This window comes from Camelus ferus, chromosome 6, assembly GCF_009834535.1.
Source record: "Camelus ferus isolate YT-003-E chromosome 6, BCGSAC_Cfer_1.0, whole genome shotgun sequence".
Lineage (NCBI taxonomy): Eukaryota > Metazoa > Chordata > Mammalia > Artiodactyla > Camelidae > Camelus > Camelus ferus.
This window is the reverse complement of record NC_045701.1, coordinates 32,760,173-32,780,204: the sequence shown is the minus strand read 5'-3', so window position 1 is coordinate 32,780,204 and position 20,032 is coordinate 32,760,173. Positions and strand designations below refer to the sequence as shown.

Below are 20,032 nucleotides of genomic sequence, written 5' to 3'. Positions count from 1 at the left end.
GAGGCAGAGCAAACAACAGAGACTGAAGAAATCTGGGTGAAAGACCCAAAGAGAGTGTGGCTTTCACTGAGGCTGCAAAATGAGCATTTCCAAAGGGAAGGAGTCAGCGAGCATCAGTAATACAGAGGTCAAGAAAAATGACTGAAAACTAAGCATTAGTTTTGGTAACACGTGGGAAATTGGTGATGTTGCCAAAAGACGCAATGCCTGATAAATGCGAAGCCGGACGGATGTGAAGTTGATGGAAGTAGAAAATGGACACTACTCTTTTAAGAAGTCTGGCTATGAAGATGAAGAGAAAGAAAGGACATTAGCAGAGGAAGAGGACTGGAAAAGGGTTATTTTAAGTCGTGGGGAACTTAAGAACGTGTAGATCCCGACAGGAAGGAGCCAGAACGGGAAGCAGAAAAGGTAAAATAACAGGCCGGGTAGAAAGAAACCTATCGTAGCACTGGACGGATCTTCTTATACTCCTGAGCCACCAAGCAGAATGAACATCCAGAATTCGGCAGTTGGAGTAGCCTGGGGTTTTAGGTCAAAGGTTTTTTCCCACACTCAAACCTTCCCTACTCCGCCTCCTCCCCTTCCTTCCTCGCCCCTCGGTCTATTCCCTGTCCCGGCCTCCCATGCCCTTGTCCCCGCCACTCCTTGCAATGAAATACACAGCCTTCTCCAAGAATTCTTCCGGGTCGCCAGGCAAGGCCACGCCCAGTCTCAATCCTACCCGCGCAGCCACCTGAGCGCGCTTCCCTAAAGACGCATGCGCAAAAACGCCGTAGTCGCGTTCTAGGGGAGGCAAACTCTAAACCTTGCGCAGGCGCGTTAGGTCGTGGTCGCTATGCGGGTTCTAGTGGGTGAGGGAGGGCAGAAAGGGGGCGTGGGAGGAGGCAGGTTTATAAAAGGAAGCTATTAGCCAGAGACTAACGGCTAGGAGGCCGTTCCGTCTCGTGCACAGGCAACTTGGCCTTGGCCTCCAAGCCGGAGAAGGCGAATCTCCCTAAGCCCTGTGACCTGTGTCATCTCTGCATCGCGGGGAGGGGGCAAGAAGGAGGGGAGAAGTCTGGAGTTAGATGGGATGGCACCAGAGGGCACCCCGTGCGGGAAGGAAGGCGCCCCCAGGAGGATAAACACCTTGTATTTTCTGATCAGGTGGCGGGACGGGCTTCGTTGGGACAGCCCTAACCCAGCTGCTGAAGGCCAGGGGCCACAAAGTGACTTTGATCTCCCGAAAGCCAGGGCCCGATCGGATCACGTGGGTATGTCCAGACTCTGGGAGCCCCGGGGGGAAGGCCTGGTTGGGTGGCTCGCGGGCACTGTGTGCTTTCTCCCACAGGATGAGCTTGCTACGACGGGGCTGCCCCGCTGCGATGCCGCCGTCAACCTGGCTGGAGAGAACATCCTCAACCCTCTCCGCAGGTCAGCCAGGCTCTAAAGCTGATAACCTTAAGAGCGGAGGGAGGAGAGGGCCGACTCTGACAGAACCTGCGAGCTGCAGCGAATGGAGCTGCCAGACTGAGAACTGGACCCATGTCGCAGACTGCTATCCCTCCACCCCTGCTCCTCTACACTTACCTGCCCTTCTTCACACTCAGCCAGTGGACCTTAGTCCCCACTTGTAACTCAGGATGCCCAAAATAGATGTGCCTTTTCCCTCTACAGGAGAAATAGACCATTTGTCTAAGCCACAATGCATATTTTACTAGAAATGGATATGGATGAGCCCCAGGGAAAGAGAGGGAAGAATGTGTGCAAGTAGTTAGTGTTTTATTTTCCCCTATGTTTCTCCTGCAGGTGGAATGAAGCTTTCCAAAAAGAAGTTCTTAGCAGCCGCCTGGAGACCACCCAAATGCTGGCTAGAGCCATTGCCAAGGCCCCACAACCCCCCCAGGCCTGGGTCTTAGTCACAGGTGTAGGTATGCCCCAAATCACCAACCCTTTAGACCAGCCAGGGAAAGGGGGGTACATAGTACGGGGTGGCTCAGGCCCCAAAGTCCTGGTCTTTGCCAAGCAGAGGAACTACCCAGGCCCTCAATCCATGCATACTTCTCCTGACTTTTGTGTACTGTCATTGAGGAACAGGGACCCTCTGAGAAAGAGGGGGGAGTGACAGTGCTCCCAGCCCCAGAAGAAATCCCACCTACCCTCAAGTCCCTTTTTTCTCACAGCACAGTCCTTTAGGAACAGAACTCCTGATTCTTGTATTTCACCTTTGGGACCAAATGATTGCAGACAATTATCGTGTATACATATCAGCCACTCTTCTAAGTGTTTTGTACATATTACATTTCATCCTCACAAGAAACTTAGGAGGTAGATACTATTATCCCCATTTAAAAGATGCAAAAATTCTGCACAGAGAGGTTGTGTAATTTGCCTAAAGTCACAGAGTTGAGAAATGGTGGCGCTGAGATCAATACTCAGGCAGCCTGGCACCCATGTCTTTGTTTTTAACTTCTGCACTCTAGCAGCCTCTCAGCTTAGCCCTGTAAAGAGAGATACGAATTACTTCAGGGCAGGAACAGGTCAGCTCATGGAAAAGCTCAAGGGAAATGTATCCATGTCTCTATCTTCCCATGGGGAGATCCCAAGGGCCAAGGAGGGTGAGGCCAGGGGAGCCTTGACCACAGAGGGCCAGGTGGGACCAAAGGACACCCCAAGGCAAACAAGTACTCTTCCACCCGCAGCTTACTACCAGCCCAGCCTGACTGCTGAATATGATGAGGACAGCCCAGGAGGGGATTTTGACTTTTTCTCCAACCTCGTAACCAAATGGGAAGCCGCAGCCAGGCTTCCTGGAGATTCCACACGCCAAGTGGTGGTGCGCTCTGGTAAGAAGCAGGGGCCCGGGTTTCCAACAGGGTTGGAATGTCTCTTCTCTGGTCTAGGGAAGTAGGGGAGGGGGGATAAGGGGAACTGAGTTTACAGTGGATGCCACCACTTCTGGCTAACCTGCAGATGGGAGGACAGGATGTCTCAGAGAGCCGTAACCCTCACCTGCCATAGAGCCAAGTCAGCATGGGGGAGGAGTGAGGAAGGGCGAGTACAGAGGAACCCTGTACCATCCTTCCCCTGCTGTAGGGGTTGTGCTGGGTCGTGGGGGCGGTGCCATCAGTCACATGCTGCTGCCCTTCCGCCTGGGCCTGGGCGGCCCCATCGGCTCAGGCCACCAGTTCTTCCCCTGGATCCACATCAAGGACCTGACAGGAATCCTGGTCCATGCCCTTGAAGCAAGCCACGTGCAAGGGGTCCTGAATGGAGTGGCTCCAGCCTCCACCACGACAAATGCTGAGTTTGCCCGGGCCTTAGGCGCAGCCCTGGGCCGCCCAGCCTTCATCCCTCTCCCAAGCCCCGTGGTCCGAGCTGTCTTTGGGCAAGAACGTGCTGTCATGCTGTTGGAGGGCCAGAAGGTGGTCCCGCGGCGGACACTGGCCGCTGGCTACCAGTATTCCTTCCCAGAGCTGGGGGCTGCCTTGAAGGAAGTCGTAGCCTAAGTGGGGAGGCTCGTGGCAGGGTCCGAGGCCTGTTCCTCAGCAGAGGCTTCCTGGTCAGACCGGGTGTCGGCAGAGGTTGTGACCTGGAACCATCTGGTTCTTAGGGAGTCCTCTTTCTTTCTCATTGTTCTGTTGCCCCACCTTATTTAACTCAGAGACTGTTCAGTTTCAAGGCTGCAATCTCATCAGGTTGGGACCTTACCCTCCTCAGCTCCTGGTAAAAGAATTTCCAAGTTTGGTTTCTCTGCGCGTCCCGTTCTTGCCCCGTTTCTCCATTTTGCTGTGTAGAGAATGTTCTGCAGTTGAGGCAATAAAGGTAAATTACCTCACTAGCTCCGGCTCATCTCTTTGGCCCAGGTGCTCCTGACATTTACTTCAAGGAATGTCATCCTTCCCTTTACAGGGGATTTTGAAGGTTATAACAGGCCACATCTCCCTTCTTGGGCCCTCCACTGCCAAAAGAGCTGGAAACAAGTTTGGGGGCACGAGGTTATGACAAGAGGAATGACGATCATTTCCGGGGGGCTCTGTGGTCACCCTGCACACTTGTTCACACAGTGCCATCAGGATACCAGCAGAGGAAGAGACAAGGCCCAAGTCTAGGACAGCCTCCAACCTGTCCCCGGACAGCAGTGACTTGGTAAAGCCATCACACGCTGGCCCCAGTTCATCAAGCTGCAGCAGGACAAAGCTGTGCAAAGCTTGAGACTGTCAGAAGCTAAGGACTGGCCTCTCATCTGATTGGGGCCACTTCAGTCAACCAGGGTCCTCAGCATCAAAGGGCAGAACATACCTCTAGTCCGCTGCACACCCACCAGCATTGGAAGTTAAAGATGCAGAAACCTATCAAAACAACAAACTCAACCCTATCAGGTGAAAAAAAGTGTTCATCAACGACTCTGTCCCTTTTTATTGACCCTGGTAGCTGCCATAGCTTGACCAGTAGTTCTTCTGGCCCCCAATTCAGGCCATATTAATCAATCTCCTTTCTTCTGAGGGGACTGTGTTGTCTTTGAGTCACTGTCACCTCCCCAACCACCCACTCTCCAACACACCTGCCCCCAGCCTAGCAGAATAGTGATGATCATCACCACTGAGGGGCAGGGGGCGATGACACTGGGAGCCAGGGACCCTCTCCATCATCATTCAGCTCTGAATGCTAGCTGCTGCTAACAAGGATCTGGGGTGATTTCAACTCAACTCCCTATGCCATTCAGGGAACAGAAGTCAGAGCCTAAAAAAGGACCATGCCCAGGGACTTGCTGCAGGGCCCAGACAGCACAGAACTCAGGGGCACTTGTTCCACTTCTTTATCTGGTCTTGGACCCTCTAGGAAGTTGACTGGCTCTGTACTGTTCCTGAGGGAATGACCAGTCCCAAAGACAGAAGTAACAGAAAAGCCTATTGGGGGCTGCACTAAAGGAAGGACAACTAATACTGTCCAAGGCTGGCTGTGCTGCCTCAGAGGCAGGAAACTCCCTGGCACAGGAGGACTTCAAGCAGATACAGGACAATGACTTATAGGAATCAGGGTGGAGAGAGAGTGTCCAGATGTGACAGCAGTTGGTCTGGTGGCCAGTCAGGTACCTTCTGACTGATTCTTGGGTTTTCTTCCTCCAGATAATTGGTTCCTCTAGCTACAACCTCTATACATCCTCCCATCCCCATACACACACAGGGAGAGCAGAAGTGGGCTTTGCTTTATGCAACATATGTGTTTGGTAGAGAAAACACTAGGGTCAGAGCACATGAACGTTGTCCTCACAGAGCATGGCTTCATCGGTTTGCTGAATGCTCAATGCCTGAGCAAGTGCGGTAACCGGGGACTGGGGACTTTCTGACACATTCGTTCATCTGTAAACACCTGAATGCAACAGGAGAGCTGCCATTGATAGGAACGAACCCTGAGAGTATTCTGGTAATGCCAACAGCCACCCCTAATTAACTGTTCTGTAAATGTGGATTTGGGGGGTTGCCCAAAGGGATGCAGCCATTACAGGGCACATTATACTGAGGATGCAGTGTTCAAATCTAGGGCACAGGCCCTGGGGAAAGAGGAGGTTTTGGTTAGGACACCTGTGCAGCCACAGACACACCTGAGACTTGGTCCAAGTACCTTTCCTCCCAGGAGCTTTCCTCTGTGTTCTCCTCTCTCCTCCCAACAGGCATTCTTACCCTTTACCCTCGTAGGCAGAAGTAAAGACCAAGATCAATCAAGGTCACAGACAGGAAGAGCTGAAACCAGAAGCCAAGTCTCCCTCTGCCTTCTCCACCAGCTCCCTGCTGCCCCAGTGTGACCCAGACCCCAGAACACTAGCCTTTCCAGGGCCCAGCATTCCCTTCAATGTGCCCAGGAGCCCAGCCAGGACTGGGAAGCGTCCTGTCCTCTGGCCATCAGAGCAGGAGCCAAGAGGAGGAAAGGCTTAGCTTCCTTGTCACCTGTTCCACATTCCCCTCCCGCCCACCCTAGCCTCCCTAGCCTCCATCCCCAGCTCAACGTGGAGGAGGGGCCGGCCGTCCCAATCTCCAGGACCCACCCTTTCCAGCAGACCCCACTCCCTACAGAAACCCTGCATAAGGCAAGGTTGAGAAGTTAAAACTGAGCAGAACCTCCTGAGAGCTGGTTGAGGTCCTGGCTCAAGAAGAGATCAGGTCACTTCTGGACCTGTCCCCAAAGTGCCCCAGGCAAGAGCATTCCCCACACCACAAATGCTCTAACTCAGTGCTTCCCTGACCCAAAGCACCAACTCAGGGTGAGTCTGGGTCAGGGTCTGAGCAGCAGAGGGACCCTCACAGAATGAGCTGAGCTGGGTGAGGCTGAAGCTGATGGGGTGGCAGCCACTCAGAGACGTGAGGCTCAAAAGTTGAGACTGAGCAGGGCCTCGGAGAGCTGGTTAATGTCCCGGCAGTATGGCTCCCGCTGCAGGATGAAGTCCACCTTGTGATCCTGGCCCCAGAACACTTCCAGCAGTTGGCGCCGGAGCCGCTCTGTCTCCCGCGTCTTCCGAATGCCAGCACTGCCTTTTTCCTCCTCTTTTCTCCCCTGCTGCTGATTACCAGGTTCTGCAAAGCCCCTGGAGGAATGCTGAGCCTTAGAAGACCCCTGTGCCCTGGGAAGAAGCAGAGAACCCAGGAAGAGCTGATGAGCATTGGGGAGGAAAATTAGAGTCCAGTGGGCCTCCCCAGCCCCCCACTCCCAGTTAACTGCCCTGCCTAGTCCTAGCTATGGGGCGCGACCCTGCAGTTCCAAGAACTGACCGCTGAGTGGCAGTATCAACCCACTTCGGAAGGGAAGATAGACCGTTCCTTTGGAACCCGGAAGGTGAACCTGCCGCTAGTTCTAGCCTAATAAATTAATCACTTTGTGTCCAGCAGAGGGAGTGCTCAACACAACTGGCTGTAAGTAGAAGCAACCATCTTCCAAATAACTCCACCCAACGCACTAATTAGGAAAAACAGGAAGCAGAAGCTCCCCTCCCAGCCAGGAGGGTCTGCATCAGGACTCCCTGGGAAGCCATGAAAGGCCCAGCCTAAGGCAACTTGAACTACAGAATAAAGCGGGCCCAGGTTGAGGTCATTCTTCCCGCAGTCCTCCAGACTTGTATGGCCCTTGCAGGGCCAGGGCCAGGGCTAGGGGCTGCCTAGGAGAGTCTGAGACATTACCTGACTGGCTTCTTCAGAAACTCATCCAGTGTGGGGCCGTTTCGCCCCAGCGGGTCATCAGGCACCATGAAGAGGTTTCCCACGAAGGTGAAGGGCAGCAGGCTGGATAGGCGACGGAGACCGTGTGGTCAGAGAGGGGCCCTTGCCCACCTCCCAGACAGCCAAGACCAACACCACCAGAAGCGGCCGGCTACCGTCCTTCACAAAGCAACATCAGCCCCTTCCCAGAGTCCTCACCCGGTGGCAGAGCAGAGCTGGTTTTAGAGAAAGGTCTGAGTCCGTGCCCTGTTCTCAGGGGAGGGCTCCCTCACCGCTCTCTGATGATTGCCATCCACTTCTCGGACTCCTCCGCCAGGTCCCGGAACTGGTCGTTGGAGACGATGATCCCATCGGTCTCTTCAGCCAGCTTCACCATGAACCTGTCTCAAAAACCACAGCGGCCACATTGGGATTCTCCAAGGTCCCAACCCCAAAGAGTGTTACTGACTCTGATGACGCACTTCTGGAGACAGAGATTTGGGCCCCTCACCTTGACCCAGCCACCAGGTGACTGACTGGATACAGGTGCCAGGGGTTAGAAAGGAAACAATGAAACGTGGTCCGCCATTAGCATCCCCTCTGGTCACCACAGTCCTCCACCAAACACTCTCTGCCTTGTTAGTAAGAGACAGAAAGATCCAGCTCTGGCTCTCTTCTTCTACCCTACCCCACCAATCAGTCACAAATCTATCATGCTCCTCCGCTGGAAAGCCTTCCACTCTGCCCTCTCCCTTTCCAGTCCAACCATCACCACCTGAGCTACCTGGACATAGCAATTGAGGAGGTCCCCTGCCCCTAGCCATTCACTACCCTCCAGTCTCTCCTGTCCTTCCCCAAGAGAACATGCTCCCCTACACAGAAGTCTTCCATACTTGCCCTTTATAGAAAATTTCCACGTGCCCAGGCATGGCACCCAAGGCCTCCTAGAACCGAGCTCCAAGGCACCCTATGGCCTTATATCTCCCCATACTCCCTAATGTACTCTCAGCTCCTCCCAGAATCAATGATCAGATTACACCCTGTTCTCCAAACATGCCCTGTGCTGTCTGACCTTCGTGTTTCTCAAACTGTTCCCTCCATCTGGAAGATGTTTCCCAAACCTCACAGATGAACAGAATCACCAGGATGACTTCCAAAAAACAGATGCCTGGGCCCCCTTTAGTCACCCCACAGGATTCCACAGGACGTGGGCAGGACTCATGAGATGAGTCCTTTCTAGCAGGTTTAGAAACCAAGAGATCCAACACATGCCATGTCCTTCTCAATCGACAAAAAGCTCTCAAATCCCTGCCTTCCCACAAAACCCCAGCCAGAAAGGGGATCCCTTTCCTCCAAATTCTGTAGTGTTTGATTGACAGTTTCTTTGGGCTCTTTGAAGTCAAGAATCAAGTCTTCCCTGATTCCTTGCATTCCTGCCTCCTTCGGCAGGCCATGCCCCTAGTGCTAAGTGGGCAGTCAGTGTTTGAAAGACAGTGTGGTATAGAGGGGCCTAATAATCAGGATTTGGTGTAACAGATGTCTGATTCTGAGTTTTTGTACAGGAAACAAATTAAAGAGATGACAGATAAATGTATATGGTATCTTACAAAGTACAAAAGGTATTTTCAAGTTCAGCATATTTTACTGTTACCGTGTTACATCCATATTGTTCCACACACAGTATTCCGTAGGCCTGCGCTCTGCACCACTGTGCTTATTCGCGCAATTAGGCAAAATTCCAAATTCATATTGTGCTGTCTGCCTACCAGGACCTACACAACTGTACAGACACATGCCTTTAAGATTTATTACAACTGACTCCATTTTCAGTTTTAACTCTATGCCAATGCTGGCATGGAAAGAAGGTTCCACATCTTGGATAACCTGTGAAATCCAGACATAAAACAGAGTAACATCGGCAGAATGTGCCCTGCCTTCTTGGAGAATATCATTTACCCATTGGGGAGTAAAAGTGAAGTATTTGAAAAGACAAAATATATAACCACTACAGTTTGGAAACTAGTCTTTATATTTAAACCTGAAAGTCCTGGAGAATAGAGAACTTGTCACTGTACATTGTTTTAATTGGTTAGCTTTTAAAATCCGCCCATCTCCCACACCGCTTACATGCTGGGAAGGGAATATGCTCCGTGTTTTTCATTTAAACCATCTGGCAGCTTTAGGTTCTCATTTTCCCTTTGCCACTTTGTAGCCTTTGCCAAGGGAGTTAACCACTCTTACCCTCTGTCTCTGTTTCTGGATGAGAGAGGTGAGACCCTCTGCCACATTTGATGGGTCCGTGAAAAACTAAGGAATATCACAGTCCTCCTCCCTAGCATGGACTAAGGCAGCAAGCACATAACTTGGCTTCTTTTGACACTCACAAGGAGGAGGAATGAATGGAAGAGGACTCTGAGACAAAGAGGTTAATCCACTAAGAGACTGGTCCATAGTCAATGACTGTGAAACTTGAGACTCAAATTCAAATCTTCCAAGTCTAAGTCCAGGGAGCTTTCAGTATGTCTTTTAATATACCATGTTTTGTACAATCTTATTATTCATGGATTGCATTTCTTCATTTGTTATTATTTTGAACATTTATTCTGGTCTTTCCAGAAGGTGGGGGAATTTCTCTCTGTGTTTGGACATTTGGGTTTTAAGAGGCATTTGTCAGCTATTCATGTCATCAGCTTTCCCATCCTTCCATTAAACCAGTATTTTCTAGGCAGTAAGGCACTATATACACACAAGGCATCGTTTAGTTCAACGAGTGAAAAGTGAAGGATGAATGAATGGATAAACACAGTTGTCCACCATCCATCTCATTCTGCCTGCAGGGCAGGTTTACCTCCCCAGTCGTAGGAGACACTGGCCCTTTTCCTTCGACTCAGGCTTAGAGACAGTGTGAAGGGGCAGGAGCTTCTGTCTCTCCCTCTGGGCTCCCTGAATATCAAGCCTGTGGCCAAGAGAGAAGCAAGTACCTGTCGTCGTATGAGGAAATCCTCTTGCCATCCAAGACCCGGGAAGGAGTGAGAGAGAGCAGGCTGAGGGAGTGCAGCTTGTGCAGGAAGTGACCCTCTAGAGAAACAGAGGTGCACAACGGGGTTATCCTCAAGATGGAAGCAGGGCTCATCCCCTGACACTAATGTCCAGGCCCAACTCACCTCTGACTTTGGCATCTTTACTGAAGCGCCACTGAGGCACAAAGACGGTGATGTCGCGGTGGCCTCGGTCCCAGAAGTACTGCACGGCAATGGCAATGCCCCGGCTGGAAAAGTAGTGCTGGAGGCCATGCCTGCAGGGGGAAGGGGTCAGCACTCTGGGGCTCCAGAGGAGGGGCCTGGCAGCTTGGCTGGATTGTCCCCCGCTCAGCACATGTCCCCGAGGTGAATAAAATTGCCCATCTCATCCCCCTCCCCAGGACCCTCAGGCCGACCGGGTACTCACACCATGGCCACATTGCTGCCATCAATGACAATATGGCGGAGGTCTGGCTGGCCGGGCACATTGGCAAGACACAGGGTGAAAGGGTCCTGGAGGGCCTCCTGGAAACGCTGTGTGCCGGTCACCAGGTTGCCCCCCCGGGTGCCTCGTTTCCACGGAGACCCCCGACCTCGAGCCATGGCCTGCTGCTTTTCTGCCCTGTCTCCTCTGTCCCCTCGGTCTGCACAGTGCCACGGGGGTTCGGGTGCAGGTGGGGGGCTGGGCACTCTTGGTGGTGAGGCTTTCCCATTATGGAGCCGCTGGAGGAGGGAGGCTCCCCGGAGCTGAGCTGCCTTCTGACAGGGGCCCTGGGCACCAGGAGGCTCACCCTGGACCCAGAACCTTCCTCTTTCCTGGGGCAGCCCCTCCTTCCCCAGGGCCTTCCCTTTCAAGGCCCCTGCCTGCCCTGCCTCTCCTCCCCCTGACTGTGACCTGAAGGCCACTTGTCTCTCCCAGGCCTCTTCCCCGAGCAGCTCCTTCCGCCACAAATCCATCTCCCTGGGACCACTCTGCTTTGCTCCCTCCTTCTCCATAGCATGTCTCTCTCCCCTTGACTCTTGCCACCCTACAGGTCCTGTGTCCAGGGACTCCCTGCCTTCACTCAGGGGAGCCCTGACTCCCTGCTGCTGAGCACCCAGCAGGCCAGGGCTCCCCGGCTCCCAGAAGGGGAAGGCTTGGGGCCCCTGCGCCCTGGATGCCTCTTGCACCAGGCTCAGCAGTTCCTCCTGGACGGCCAGGGGCAGCTGCAGCAGGGCCTCGGTGTGGGCATCCCCCTGGGACTGCAGCAGGGCAGAGAAGTCTCTCAGCACTCCAGCACACTGAGAGGCTCCAGCAGACTGCCCCAGCTGAAAGTCCCAGCTCAGCCGCTCCACCAGCTCCTCCACTCGACTCTGGACCATGACGAAGGCCTCAGTCAGGCCGCTGACCATCAGTGAGCCGGGCGCCCCAGGCACCAGGTGGGCTGATGTGCTCCAGGCCAGGCAATCGAGGAAGAAGCCCTGTGCCCCCAGGAAGATGCAGTGCAGTTTGGGCGGATAGTGGATTTCATTCTGCAGCTCCGGGCTACAGAGACCCTTCAAGTACTCCTGGGGGAAAGAGAGGAGGGGGTGGGGGAAAAAAGGAGACTGCTGGAATCCTAAGGGGTCCAGTAGCCCTTTCAGGCCCACTGCTCTCCCCTGAGCTCTGGGATGCCTGGGCAGAGCAACAGAGCCCTGCAGATCCTGACAAAGGTGGGGGTTAAAAGGGGATTAAGAAATTTACTTCTTTCCCTTTTCAGCTGACAGTCTGTGGCTAAATTTCCGTTTAGATCTTGATTCAAGATACTGTTATAATTAATTGGTTAAAAGGCTCTATTCTAAACATTTATGTGTGTGTATGTGTATTATTCCATCATAATGATCATCATGGCTAACTTTTACTGAACTCATGTTTTACATGCTTTGCCTCATTCACAATCACAGTGAGATTATGCTATGACGTTATGATTCACATTTTGTAGATAAGGAAACTTAAACTAGGACCATAAGAATGACATTTGGTGGTGGCGCCTTTACTGAAAGCCCTGACTAACTCCAAAGGAAGCAATGTGGCCTCCCACCGCACAGAGAATTCCTTGGTGGGGCCTGCTTGCCCAACCAGATTATCTCTACTCTCCCAAAGAGTATAAACTGATGTGAACTGAATCACTTATCTCCAAGCCCTGGCAGAACCTGGGTCATAACAGCAGAAATGAAACCAAAACTCGAGACAAACAGAGCTGGTCTGGAAGTTCCTCAAAGCTCAGGGCCAGGGAGACAAGCAAGGAGTTTAGATCCTCCCCAACCCCTCCTCTCTTCTGCCTCGAGGGAGGGAGATATTGTTTCCCTGGAAAGGTCAGGGAGAGGCGTTCACCTTGGCTCTGCTGGCGTTCTCCTTGGGGCCCTCCAGCTGCAGCCAGATGTGAGGGTTCTCAGGGCAGTCCTTCGGGAGGACGCTCATCCCCACCCTGAAGATGCGCTCCACATGGGGTTGCTGCTCCCGCACCTTGTCCTCGGCCTCCGCAGACACGGCAAAGCGGTCAGGGGACGGGGAGCCAGCCCCCCAGGTAGGCATGGCTGCCTGGCTGCCCAGCCCTGGAAGGGGGAAAGGGCAGCTCTGAGCATCGACGTCACCTCAACCCGAATCTTGGTCTCCTGGCCTACACCAGCTATCAACAGGTCGCATCTAGTTACCAATCTGGTAAACAACACCGGAGGTAACCGGTATTTAAGTCCATCTTGGGGGTAGGAGGGGAATGTCAGATTATCTGGACACGAGGGCCTTCTCTCCGGAGACGAAGTCATGGACAAACAAGGCTGTCTGGCCTTCTGAAAATAATAACCACAGCCCTGAGCAGGAAGGGTGGGGGGATCCAGCTCGGTCTGGAGGCCCGGAGTCGATGGATGACTAAAGAGTCCCTCTGCTCAGGGTCTCCGCAATTTCTGGGTCCAACACGGCCTCTTAAACATGAATCCTCACTGGGGCTTGAACTGGGCTGTCCTCTGGGGTCCCCTGTCAGCCATTTCCAAGGTCTAGCCACTCCCATCCCTCCCCCTCCCTCCGCCGTCTGCTGCACCCCTTGGTCGCGCCACGCGCCCCACTAGGGGCCCAGGGGCCGGGCCGGGCCCCGCCCACAGCCGCTGGCGGCCGCCGCCCCCCGACTGCGCTCTGCACTGCGACCTCGGGGTCCCAGGCCCGGGCGCGGGGGAGAGCGCGCCTACCCGCCTCGCCGCCCGCTGCGGACTCAGTCCCGCCGGCGCCGCTCGGTGCCCGCCGGCCCCAGCTTCGCCCGCGCCCCCGACCCAGGGAAGAAGGGCGGGGGGCCCGAATCTGGGCGGGCCTTCCCGATTCCTCACCCAACAGGGACCTCTCTTCCCCACATCACGAACAGTTTTTGAGTCACTTCCTGGCCCGGGGCGGAGTCAGCTGGGCCCCTCCCGGGGCTGGGCCTGCACGGGGTTCGGCGCGCGCCCGCCCCCGCCAGCAGCTGGCTGCTCCCCGCCCCCCTGCCCGGGCCCCCGGCCCCGGCCCCCGCCCCCGCCCCCGCCTGGCCCCGGCCTCCGGCCCCTCCCCCGGCCTCCGGCCCCGCCGCGGCCCCGCCCCCTCGCCCGCTGTCGTCACCGACTCTCGCTCCAAGCCTGAGGGTCAGCTCTCCCCGCTCCTCTGGGTTTTCGGTGGCTCCGCGCAGTTGTTTCTCAGGAACGGGGAACCACTAACTGAGAGTCGGAGGTGAAAGGGCCTTAAAGGGACTAATCCTGTCCCTTCGGATGAAGATACGGAAGACCAAGGAAAGAAAGAGACTGGCCCAGGGTCACAGGATAGTGACACTGTTGGCCCAAGCACTTTCCACCAAAACAAATGTGGGGAATACACTAGGACACTCTTGTTTCCAACAAGAAAAGAGGGAAAGAGGCTGCTAGGAGGGATTCTGAAGAGGGGAGGAGTGAGGAGGAGGAAGAGGCTGCAGGAACTGTCTCACATATATGCACACACTCACACATATGCACACACGCACACACATTCTCAGGCATACACCCGTGTTCTCTGTGATCCCAGTTCCAGCCTCCAGTGCTCTTGGGAGGGGCTGCCCTGGGGTTCTGGCTGTAGCCCTCCTGTCTGGCTGCCTCGTTTCTCCTCTCCCTCCCAGAGCCCAACTGCTGTCATTTTGTGCCCTGCCAAGGAGGAGGGAACTGCAGTGACAGCAGGAGTGAGAGGCAAGACAGAATCTTGGGGCACAGAGAGGTATGGAGAGGGAGATGCCAAGACCAGGTGACAGTGAGTCCCAGAGAGAGAGCTGAGAAGCAGGGTGTGGGGTGGTTAGAGCCTAGGGGAGAGAAGGGCAAACCAAGGAACAGAAAGAGAAGGCTTGTGGGTCACAGAGCCACTCAGCCATGCTGGGAGCAAAGCGATACTGGCCACCAGGTCCCTTACTCAGCCCCGGGCTGCCCTTGGCCCTGACACTTCTGGCCCTGAGGGCCGGGTCGGCCCAGGAAGGGACAGAGCCAGTTCTCCTGGAAGGTGAATGCCTGGTGGTCTGTGAGCCTGGCCGAGCTGCTGCAGGGGGTGCCGGGGGAGCAGCCCTGGGGGAGGCGCCCCCTGGAAGAGTGGCATTTGCTGCAGTCCGAAGCCACCACCATGAGCCAGCAGGAGAGATTGGCAACGGCACCAGTGGGGCCATCTACTTCGACCAGGTAATCCCCCTACCCTGCAAAGACCTGGAATCGCTCTCCAAGCCCGCTCTGCTGCTAAGGAAACACCCCCTGCTGTGGCCAGTTGTCCCCAAGCCCCACTGCCTGTCTCCCTTCCCTTCACTCCCATCACACCCTCCTTGACTTTTCTCACCATTTCTTTTGAATCCGTGCATTCCTGAGTCTACTTGCCACTCCTTCCTTTCCTTACTCACTGTCCCTTCCCCCAACTCTGAGGTTTCCCTGAGGCCCCAGGCATCCCTGAGCCCCACTCAGCAAGGGTCTACTTCCCACAGGTCCTGGTGAACGAGGGCGGTGGCTTTGACCGGACCTCGGGCTCCTTCGTGGCCCCTGTCCGGGGTGTCTACAGCTTCCGGTTCCATGTGGTGAAGGTGTACAACCGCCAAACCGTTCAGGTGAACTGAACACTAAGCCCTGCCCCATCCCCAGCTCTGGAGGTGGGGGAGGGTAATAAGTGGAGCCCAGCTGACCCTCAGGTAGACCTCCATTGACCTGCATCCTGTGGAGCCCAGAAGCAAGGAGGAAAGGGCCTGCCTGGCAGAGAGTGTTAAGGAGGTGCAGAGTCCAACATCGCCCCTCCACCCCCGGCCCTCTCAGGAGAGTGTGCTGAGCCCCAGATTCCCAGCTTCCAGAGTGTCCCTCTGGGGCTGGAGAGAAAGGAGGAAGCTCTCAGAAAAGTGGGGGTCCTGAGACAAGGGCTGGGAGAGGTGCTGACTGGGCTCCCCTCCTCAGGTGAGCCTGATGCTGAACACATGGCCTGTCATCTCAGCCTTTGCCAATGACCCTGACGTGACCCGGGAGGCAGCCACCAGCTCTGTGCTCCTGCCCCTGGACCCTGGGGACCGGGTATCTCTGCGCCTGCGTCGAGGGAACCTGCTGGGTGGCTGGAAATATTCCAGCTTCTCTGGTTTCCTCATTTTCCCACTCTGAGGACTCTAGCCTTTCAAGGATGGTAATCTAGGCCCTGACTTCTGTCCTCTGCCCTCTCCTGCCCCAGAAGCAGCACCTTTAGGGTGGGAGAGGGGCTCCCTCTGGCTGCCTATATTCCACCTCCTTGCATGGGGCCCTGTGCCATACATCTAAGATGAAGAGTAGAGCTGTGGTGTCTCGGGACCTGCCCCTCTTACTCCACCCCCACAATTGCCTCCCAGCCTCCCACTGCATCTCCTTCTGCCAGCTGCCCTAGGGTCAGGGCAGGGTTTGGCAGGTAGGGAGGCAGGCGCTACTTTGCAGACTCTGCTCCTCCTGCCCCCATCCCCAACTCAAGCTTCCTGCTCAGTGCTATTTGGGAACAGGTGGTACAGGTGAGCCTGACAGGCACCTACAGGGGACCAGATGGACCAGCCTCAGTGTGCTCTGCAGGCTCCTTCCTGTGAGGAGTGCCAGCGTCACAGATCTCAGCCAGCACAGTTAGAAGCTGAGCCAGCAGTGTGTGGGCTGGGACGGGAGGTTCAACCAGTAGAAGGAGTGTGGGGAGGTCCACAGAGCAGCCCGGAGCCTGTGGCTGTGGCAGCAAGAAGGGGACATGCGCCCAGCCCAAACACAGTACATATTTTTCATGTACCTTGGGGCAGCCAGCAGGCAGTGAACCCGGTGCCTGTCTCAAATCCCAGATGGACTCTGGCCCTCACCTCCCCACCCAGGACACGGGGTGTGTATGTTTGCTTTGGCCGAGAGTGGTTATATAGAGCTGCCTTTGGAGGCTGGTGATGGAGGTCAGTCACACGTGGGCAAGTATAGATCTCCAGGTATGGAACACATCAGTGACCGCTACCTCCTGGAACTGGTCCACCTTTATAGTCAGAACTATGATCGCTCCGTGCTCTGAGCACCACTTCCTTCCTCCCAGCTCTCTCAGTGACCTTCACTGTACCTGCTCAACACTATCCCATCACCTTTCTTCTTTCTCCTGATCTGTACTGTCTTACCCTCCTTCTTAAAAGTCCGATTACCTTGGATTCCATGACTCACCCCTTCAACCACTCTCCTGCCAGTGTTATAAATTTTGTCTCACCTGTCTGTCCCATTGGCCCAGCATGGACAAATCTACCAATAAAGTAGAGAATAGTGATCAGTGAGACCCTGTAGGATCACTAAAGAGAGAAGATGCCATTACAATTTGGTTCAGGGCTTATAGGGTACAAGAAGATATGTTGTAGAGAAAATAAATGTCACTATATGTTAGAGTCAAATAAAAAAGGATTTGGTAGTGCTTGAGTTAAATAGGAAATACCAATGTGAATTTGTGGTTTTCAAAAGAAATAACTTTTTCAAACTTTGTCACTAAAGTAGCATAGAAACATCAGGAAAAATCTGATATGCATTCTTAGCACCTGGATCTTTGCCTCAACTATTACTCACTTTTAAAAGGACTCAGGGTTTTTTGAAGAATAGAGCCATAAATAACTCTAGGCATGGAACATGTTATTGAAGACAAAAAGCAAGGATACTTTTTTTAAATGTACAGCTTAGAGATGAGAAGGCAAAGGAACCAATTTTATAGGCTCCTAACTGACATTCTGTGACAATTTGATAATCAAAAGAAAAATAGTACAGTTAATTGGAACAAGGTGAATTTTTAAAATCCATGACTCTTGTGATTTTCAAAAAGGAAAAAGTCACTGTAAAATATGCAAAAAGGTAGTTAATATACTATGTGAAGTATTAATATAATAGAATATTTTTAGTTAATTTTGGTAAGTAAAAGAGTATAAACATAATATAGCAGATATTTTATCTATTCATAAAATACATTTATTTTTCTTTATCTGCATAAGTAGGGAAGGGTGGATACAGAGAACTGTGAGTGATTCCAGAAAAAAACTGGAACTTTACCAAGAATGAAAGAGACTGATTGGCACCATCTGGTCATACGTTACAACTAGGAAGAAAGTCCAACAGTGTGTTACATGATGATGAATTAGTCAAACATCCAAAAGATAACGGCCACTGCTCAAACCTGATCCATCATCTCTTAGAAAGAGAGCTTCTATACTACCCTACTAATTATAAGGAGATTACAGTGACAATAAAACACAAAATCATAATAGCTTGAACAAGATAATGGATTATCTCTATCTCACATAGAAGAACCTGCAAATAAAGGGTCAAGAGATGGATGGCAGTTTTATGATCATCACAGCCCAGTTTCCTTTCTTGGTGTTCTACCATCTTTAGCATATCACTTCCTGACCCAAGATGGCTCCTTGTGCTCCAACCATTACATCAGCCTTACAGCCCCCAGGAAGAAAGAAAGAAGAAAGGGCACACCCATTTCCTTTTAAAGAAACTTTTTGAAAGGTGCACCCAACACTTCTTTTTTTTTTTTTTTTTTTTCGATTATTTTATTTGAATGTACAATGAGGGAAGTCTAGGATCACAGCATGATTTACTAATAGAACTATGACCATAAACCATGTATCTTGTTTCCTAGTTAAGATTCTGCATTCTCTCTTCCTCTCTGTCTCTTTCTTTTTTTTCTCCCTGGGAGTGGGGTGAGGTAATTATGTTTATTTACTTATTTTTTTAGTGGAGGTACTAGGGGTTGAACCCAGGACCTCACGCATGCTAGGCATGCAGTTTACCAATGAGCTATACCCTCCTCCCCACCCAACATTTCTGATTGCATCTCACTGGCTAGCATTTAGTCACAACCTGGCCACACCAGGCAAGGGAGAGAGGCTAGGAAACAGAGTCTTTAGTCCAGGCAGCCATGCCTAGCTAAAAATCGGGAGTCACATAAGAAGAAGAAGAGGAGATGGGATATTGGGGAAAGCAACCATATCAGGGCTATTGGGGAAGTTTTTTATAAATGCAAATGAGCTAGATGAATTTATACAATAATGGCAGTAAAGTTATTGTATTAGTTTTCTATTGCTGTAAAACAATTACAACAAAGTTAGTGTCTTAACACAACTTTGACCTATTTACTATCTTACAGTTTCTGTGGGTCAGAAGTCCAGCACAGCATGACTGGATTCTGCTTGGGATTTTATTAGGTCAAGAGCCAGTGTAAGCAGGGCTGCCTTCCTTACTGAAATGGTGCAGTCCACTCCCAAGCACATTCAGAAATCAGTTCCTTGTGGTTGTAGGATTGAGGTCCCTGACTATCAGTCTTCGGGTTAACAATGTCAGACCAAGTCCTTCTCACAGTTTGAATCTCTGACCTACCCTTCTGCCATGCCTCTGACTTGAGTGGAGAAAATTCTCTGATTTTAAGGACTAGTGTGATTAGACTGGGCCACCCAGATAAACCAGGATAATCTATCTATTTTAAGGCCTATAACTTTAATTACATATGAAAATGTCCCTTTGGCATTAAACACAACTTACTCAGTGGTTCCAGGGATTCAGGCATGGATATCTTTGGGACATCTGCATATCACAGTCATTAAATTTAAAGATGACGTCATTTAAAGAAAAAAACATCCGGTTACAGTGTGCTTAATACATGGAAAAGGTGTGGGCTTGAAATTTCCCAAGATATATAGGATAAACACTGTCTCAGAGTTCCATCGTCTTAGAAGGTAAAAGCAGTGTCCAGGTCCCAACCAAGAATTCACTGATTAAACCCAAAACTTCATCTGCACCGAGATAATACTCCTCTTTTGTATATCCAAATTCAAAAATTGTTCTGAACTGAGACAGTGTCCTCTTGGGTCTACAAACCCATTTTTATAATGAGTTTAAGTGTAGGTGTAATACATTTTATAATCCTTGCAAAATGTATGTGCTTTACCAAAATGTTTATGCTTTTAGAGAAGCTGACATATTATACCGGCGATTCTACTGAAATGTGTAGGGGGATTTAAGTTTGCAACCAATGTTTAAATAATTTGATTTGTAAAATGTGTAGATTTTGACTTGTTGGTTATATAAATGGTGTTTAAATATTTAGACGTTTTTTGCTTAAGTAGGTTTATGAAGTAAATATATTAAACAAACAATAAATACAGCACAGATGGTAGCCAGTGTTCCTCTCCAGGCACAAAAATCTCCTAGGACTTAAAGGATCCTAAGAATAGAATCCAACTGTCCGCCTTCCCTACGCCCACGCCCTGGCAGCTGATTCCTACAGAGAGGAGTCCCGCTGAAGAATTAGCTGTGGATCTAAATCCCTGGTCTCCAGCCACCCCTGGTCCTCAATCCTCC

General features: G+C 52.1%; 3 protein-coding genes across 10 annotated transcripts; 2 read left to right on the top strand and 1 right to left on the bottom strand.

The window, feature by feature from the left end:
* Nucleotides 1–676: 676 nt before the first annotated feature.
* SDR39U1 (short chain dehydrogenase/reductase family 39U member 1) lies at nucleotides 677–4,487 on the top strand. 4 transcript variants are annotated; one of them, XR_004320584.1, is made up of 7 exons: nucleotides 677–817; nucleotides 1,150–1,256; nucleotides 1,334–1,416; nucleotides 1,792–1,913; nucleotides 2,685–2,828; nucleotides 3,079–3,807; nucleotides 3,895–4,487. XR_004320584.1 is itself a non-coding variant. In XM_006172838.2 (6 exons), the coding sequence occupies exons 1-6, from the start codon at nucleotides 839–841 to the stop codon at nucleotides 3,489–3,491; spliced, it is 885 nt and encodes a 294-aa protein (XP_006172900.1). In that variant the 5' UTR covers nucleotides 766–838; the 3' UTR covers nucleotides 3,492–3,823. The 4 variants fall into 4 exon arrangements, 1 of the variants encoding a protein (XP_006172900.1); XR_004320583.1 differs by having other exon boundaries at nucleotides 677–826; XR_004320582.1 differs by having other exon boundaries at nucleotides 766–854.
* KHNYN (KH and NYN domain containing) lies at nucleotides 2,244–13,669 on the bottom strand. 5 transcript variants are annotated; one of them, XR_004320580.1, is made up of 9 exons: nucleotides 12,546–12,766; nucleotides 10,620–11,740; nucleotides 10,337–10,467; nucleotides 10,154–10,250; nucleotides 7,466–7,573; nucleotides 7,155–7,256; nucleotides 2,995–6,601; nucleotides 2,759–2,881; nucleotides 2,244–2,483 (listed from the first exon to the last, which is right to left on the bottom strand). XR_004320580.1 is itself a non-coding variant. In XM_032481787.1 (8 exons), exons 2-8 carry the CDS (start codon nucleotides 12,744–12,746, stop codon nucleotides 6,349–6,351), a joined length of 2,013 nt encoding a protein of 670 aa, XP_032337678.1. In that variant the 5' UTR covers nucleotides 12,747–12,766; nucleotides 13,529–13,669; the 3' UTR covers nucleotides 5,177–6,348. The 5 variants fall into 5 exon arrangements, 2 of the variants coding, with proteins under 2 accessions (XP_032337678.1, XP_032337677.1); XR_004320579.1 differs by having other exon boundaries at nucleotides 2,759–6,601; XM_032481787.1 differs by lacking the exons at nucleotides 2,244–2,483; nucleotides 2,759–2,881 and adding an exon at nucleotides 13,529–13,669 and having other exon boundaries at nucleotides 5,177–6,601.
* A 170-nt stretch (nucleotides 13,670–13,839) lies between these two features.
* On the top strand, nucleotides 13,840–19,777 carry CBLN3 (cerebellin 3 precursor). The gene is made up of 3 exons (XM_006172836.3): nucleotides 13,840–14,863; nucleotides 15,157–15,276; nucleotides 15,614–19,777. Exons 1-3 carry the CDS (start codon nucleotides 14,564–14,566, stop codon nucleotides 15,809–15,811), a joined length of 618 nt encoding a protein of 205 aa, XP_006172898.1. The 5' UTR covers nucleotides 13,840–14,563; the 3' UTR covers nucleotides 15,812–19,777.
* Nucleotides 19,778–20,032: the final 255 nt, after the last annotated feature.

Coding starts and splice junctions, on each gene's coding strand:
- SDR39U1 (XM_006172838.2), top strand. Junction 1,257..1,333: donor GGCCCGATCGGATCACGTGG/GTATGTCCAGAC, acceptor TTTCTCCCACAG/GATGAGCTTGCTACGACGGG. Junction 1,417..1,791: donor ATCCTCAACCCTCTCCGCAG/GTCAGCCAGGCT, acceptor TTTCTCCTGCAG/GTGGAATGAAGCTTTCCAAA.
- KHNYN (XM_032481787.1), bottom strand. CDS start 12,746: ATGCCTACCTGGGGGGCTGGCTCCCCGTCCCCTGACCGCTTTGCCGTG. Junction 10,251..10,336: donor TAAAGATGCCAAAGTCAGAG/GTGAGTTGGGCC, acceptor CTGTTTCTCTAG/AGGGTCACTTCCTGCACAAG. Junction 6,602..7,154: donor TTTCTGAAGAAGCCAGTCAG/GTAATGTCTCAG, acceptor GCTTCTTCCCAG/GGCACAGGGGTCTTCTAAGG.
- CBLN3 (XM_006172836.3), top strand. CDS start 14,564: ATGCTGGGAGCAAAGCGATACTGGCCACCAGGTCCCTTACTCAGCCCC. Junction 14,864..15,156: donor GGGCCATCTACTTCGACCAG/GTAATCCCCCTA, acceptor TACTTCCCACAG/GTCCTGGTGAACGAGGGCGG. Junction 15,277..15,613: donor ACAACCGCCAAACCGTTCAG/GTGAACTGAACA, acceptor TCCCCTCCTCAG/GTGAGCCTGATGCTGAACAC.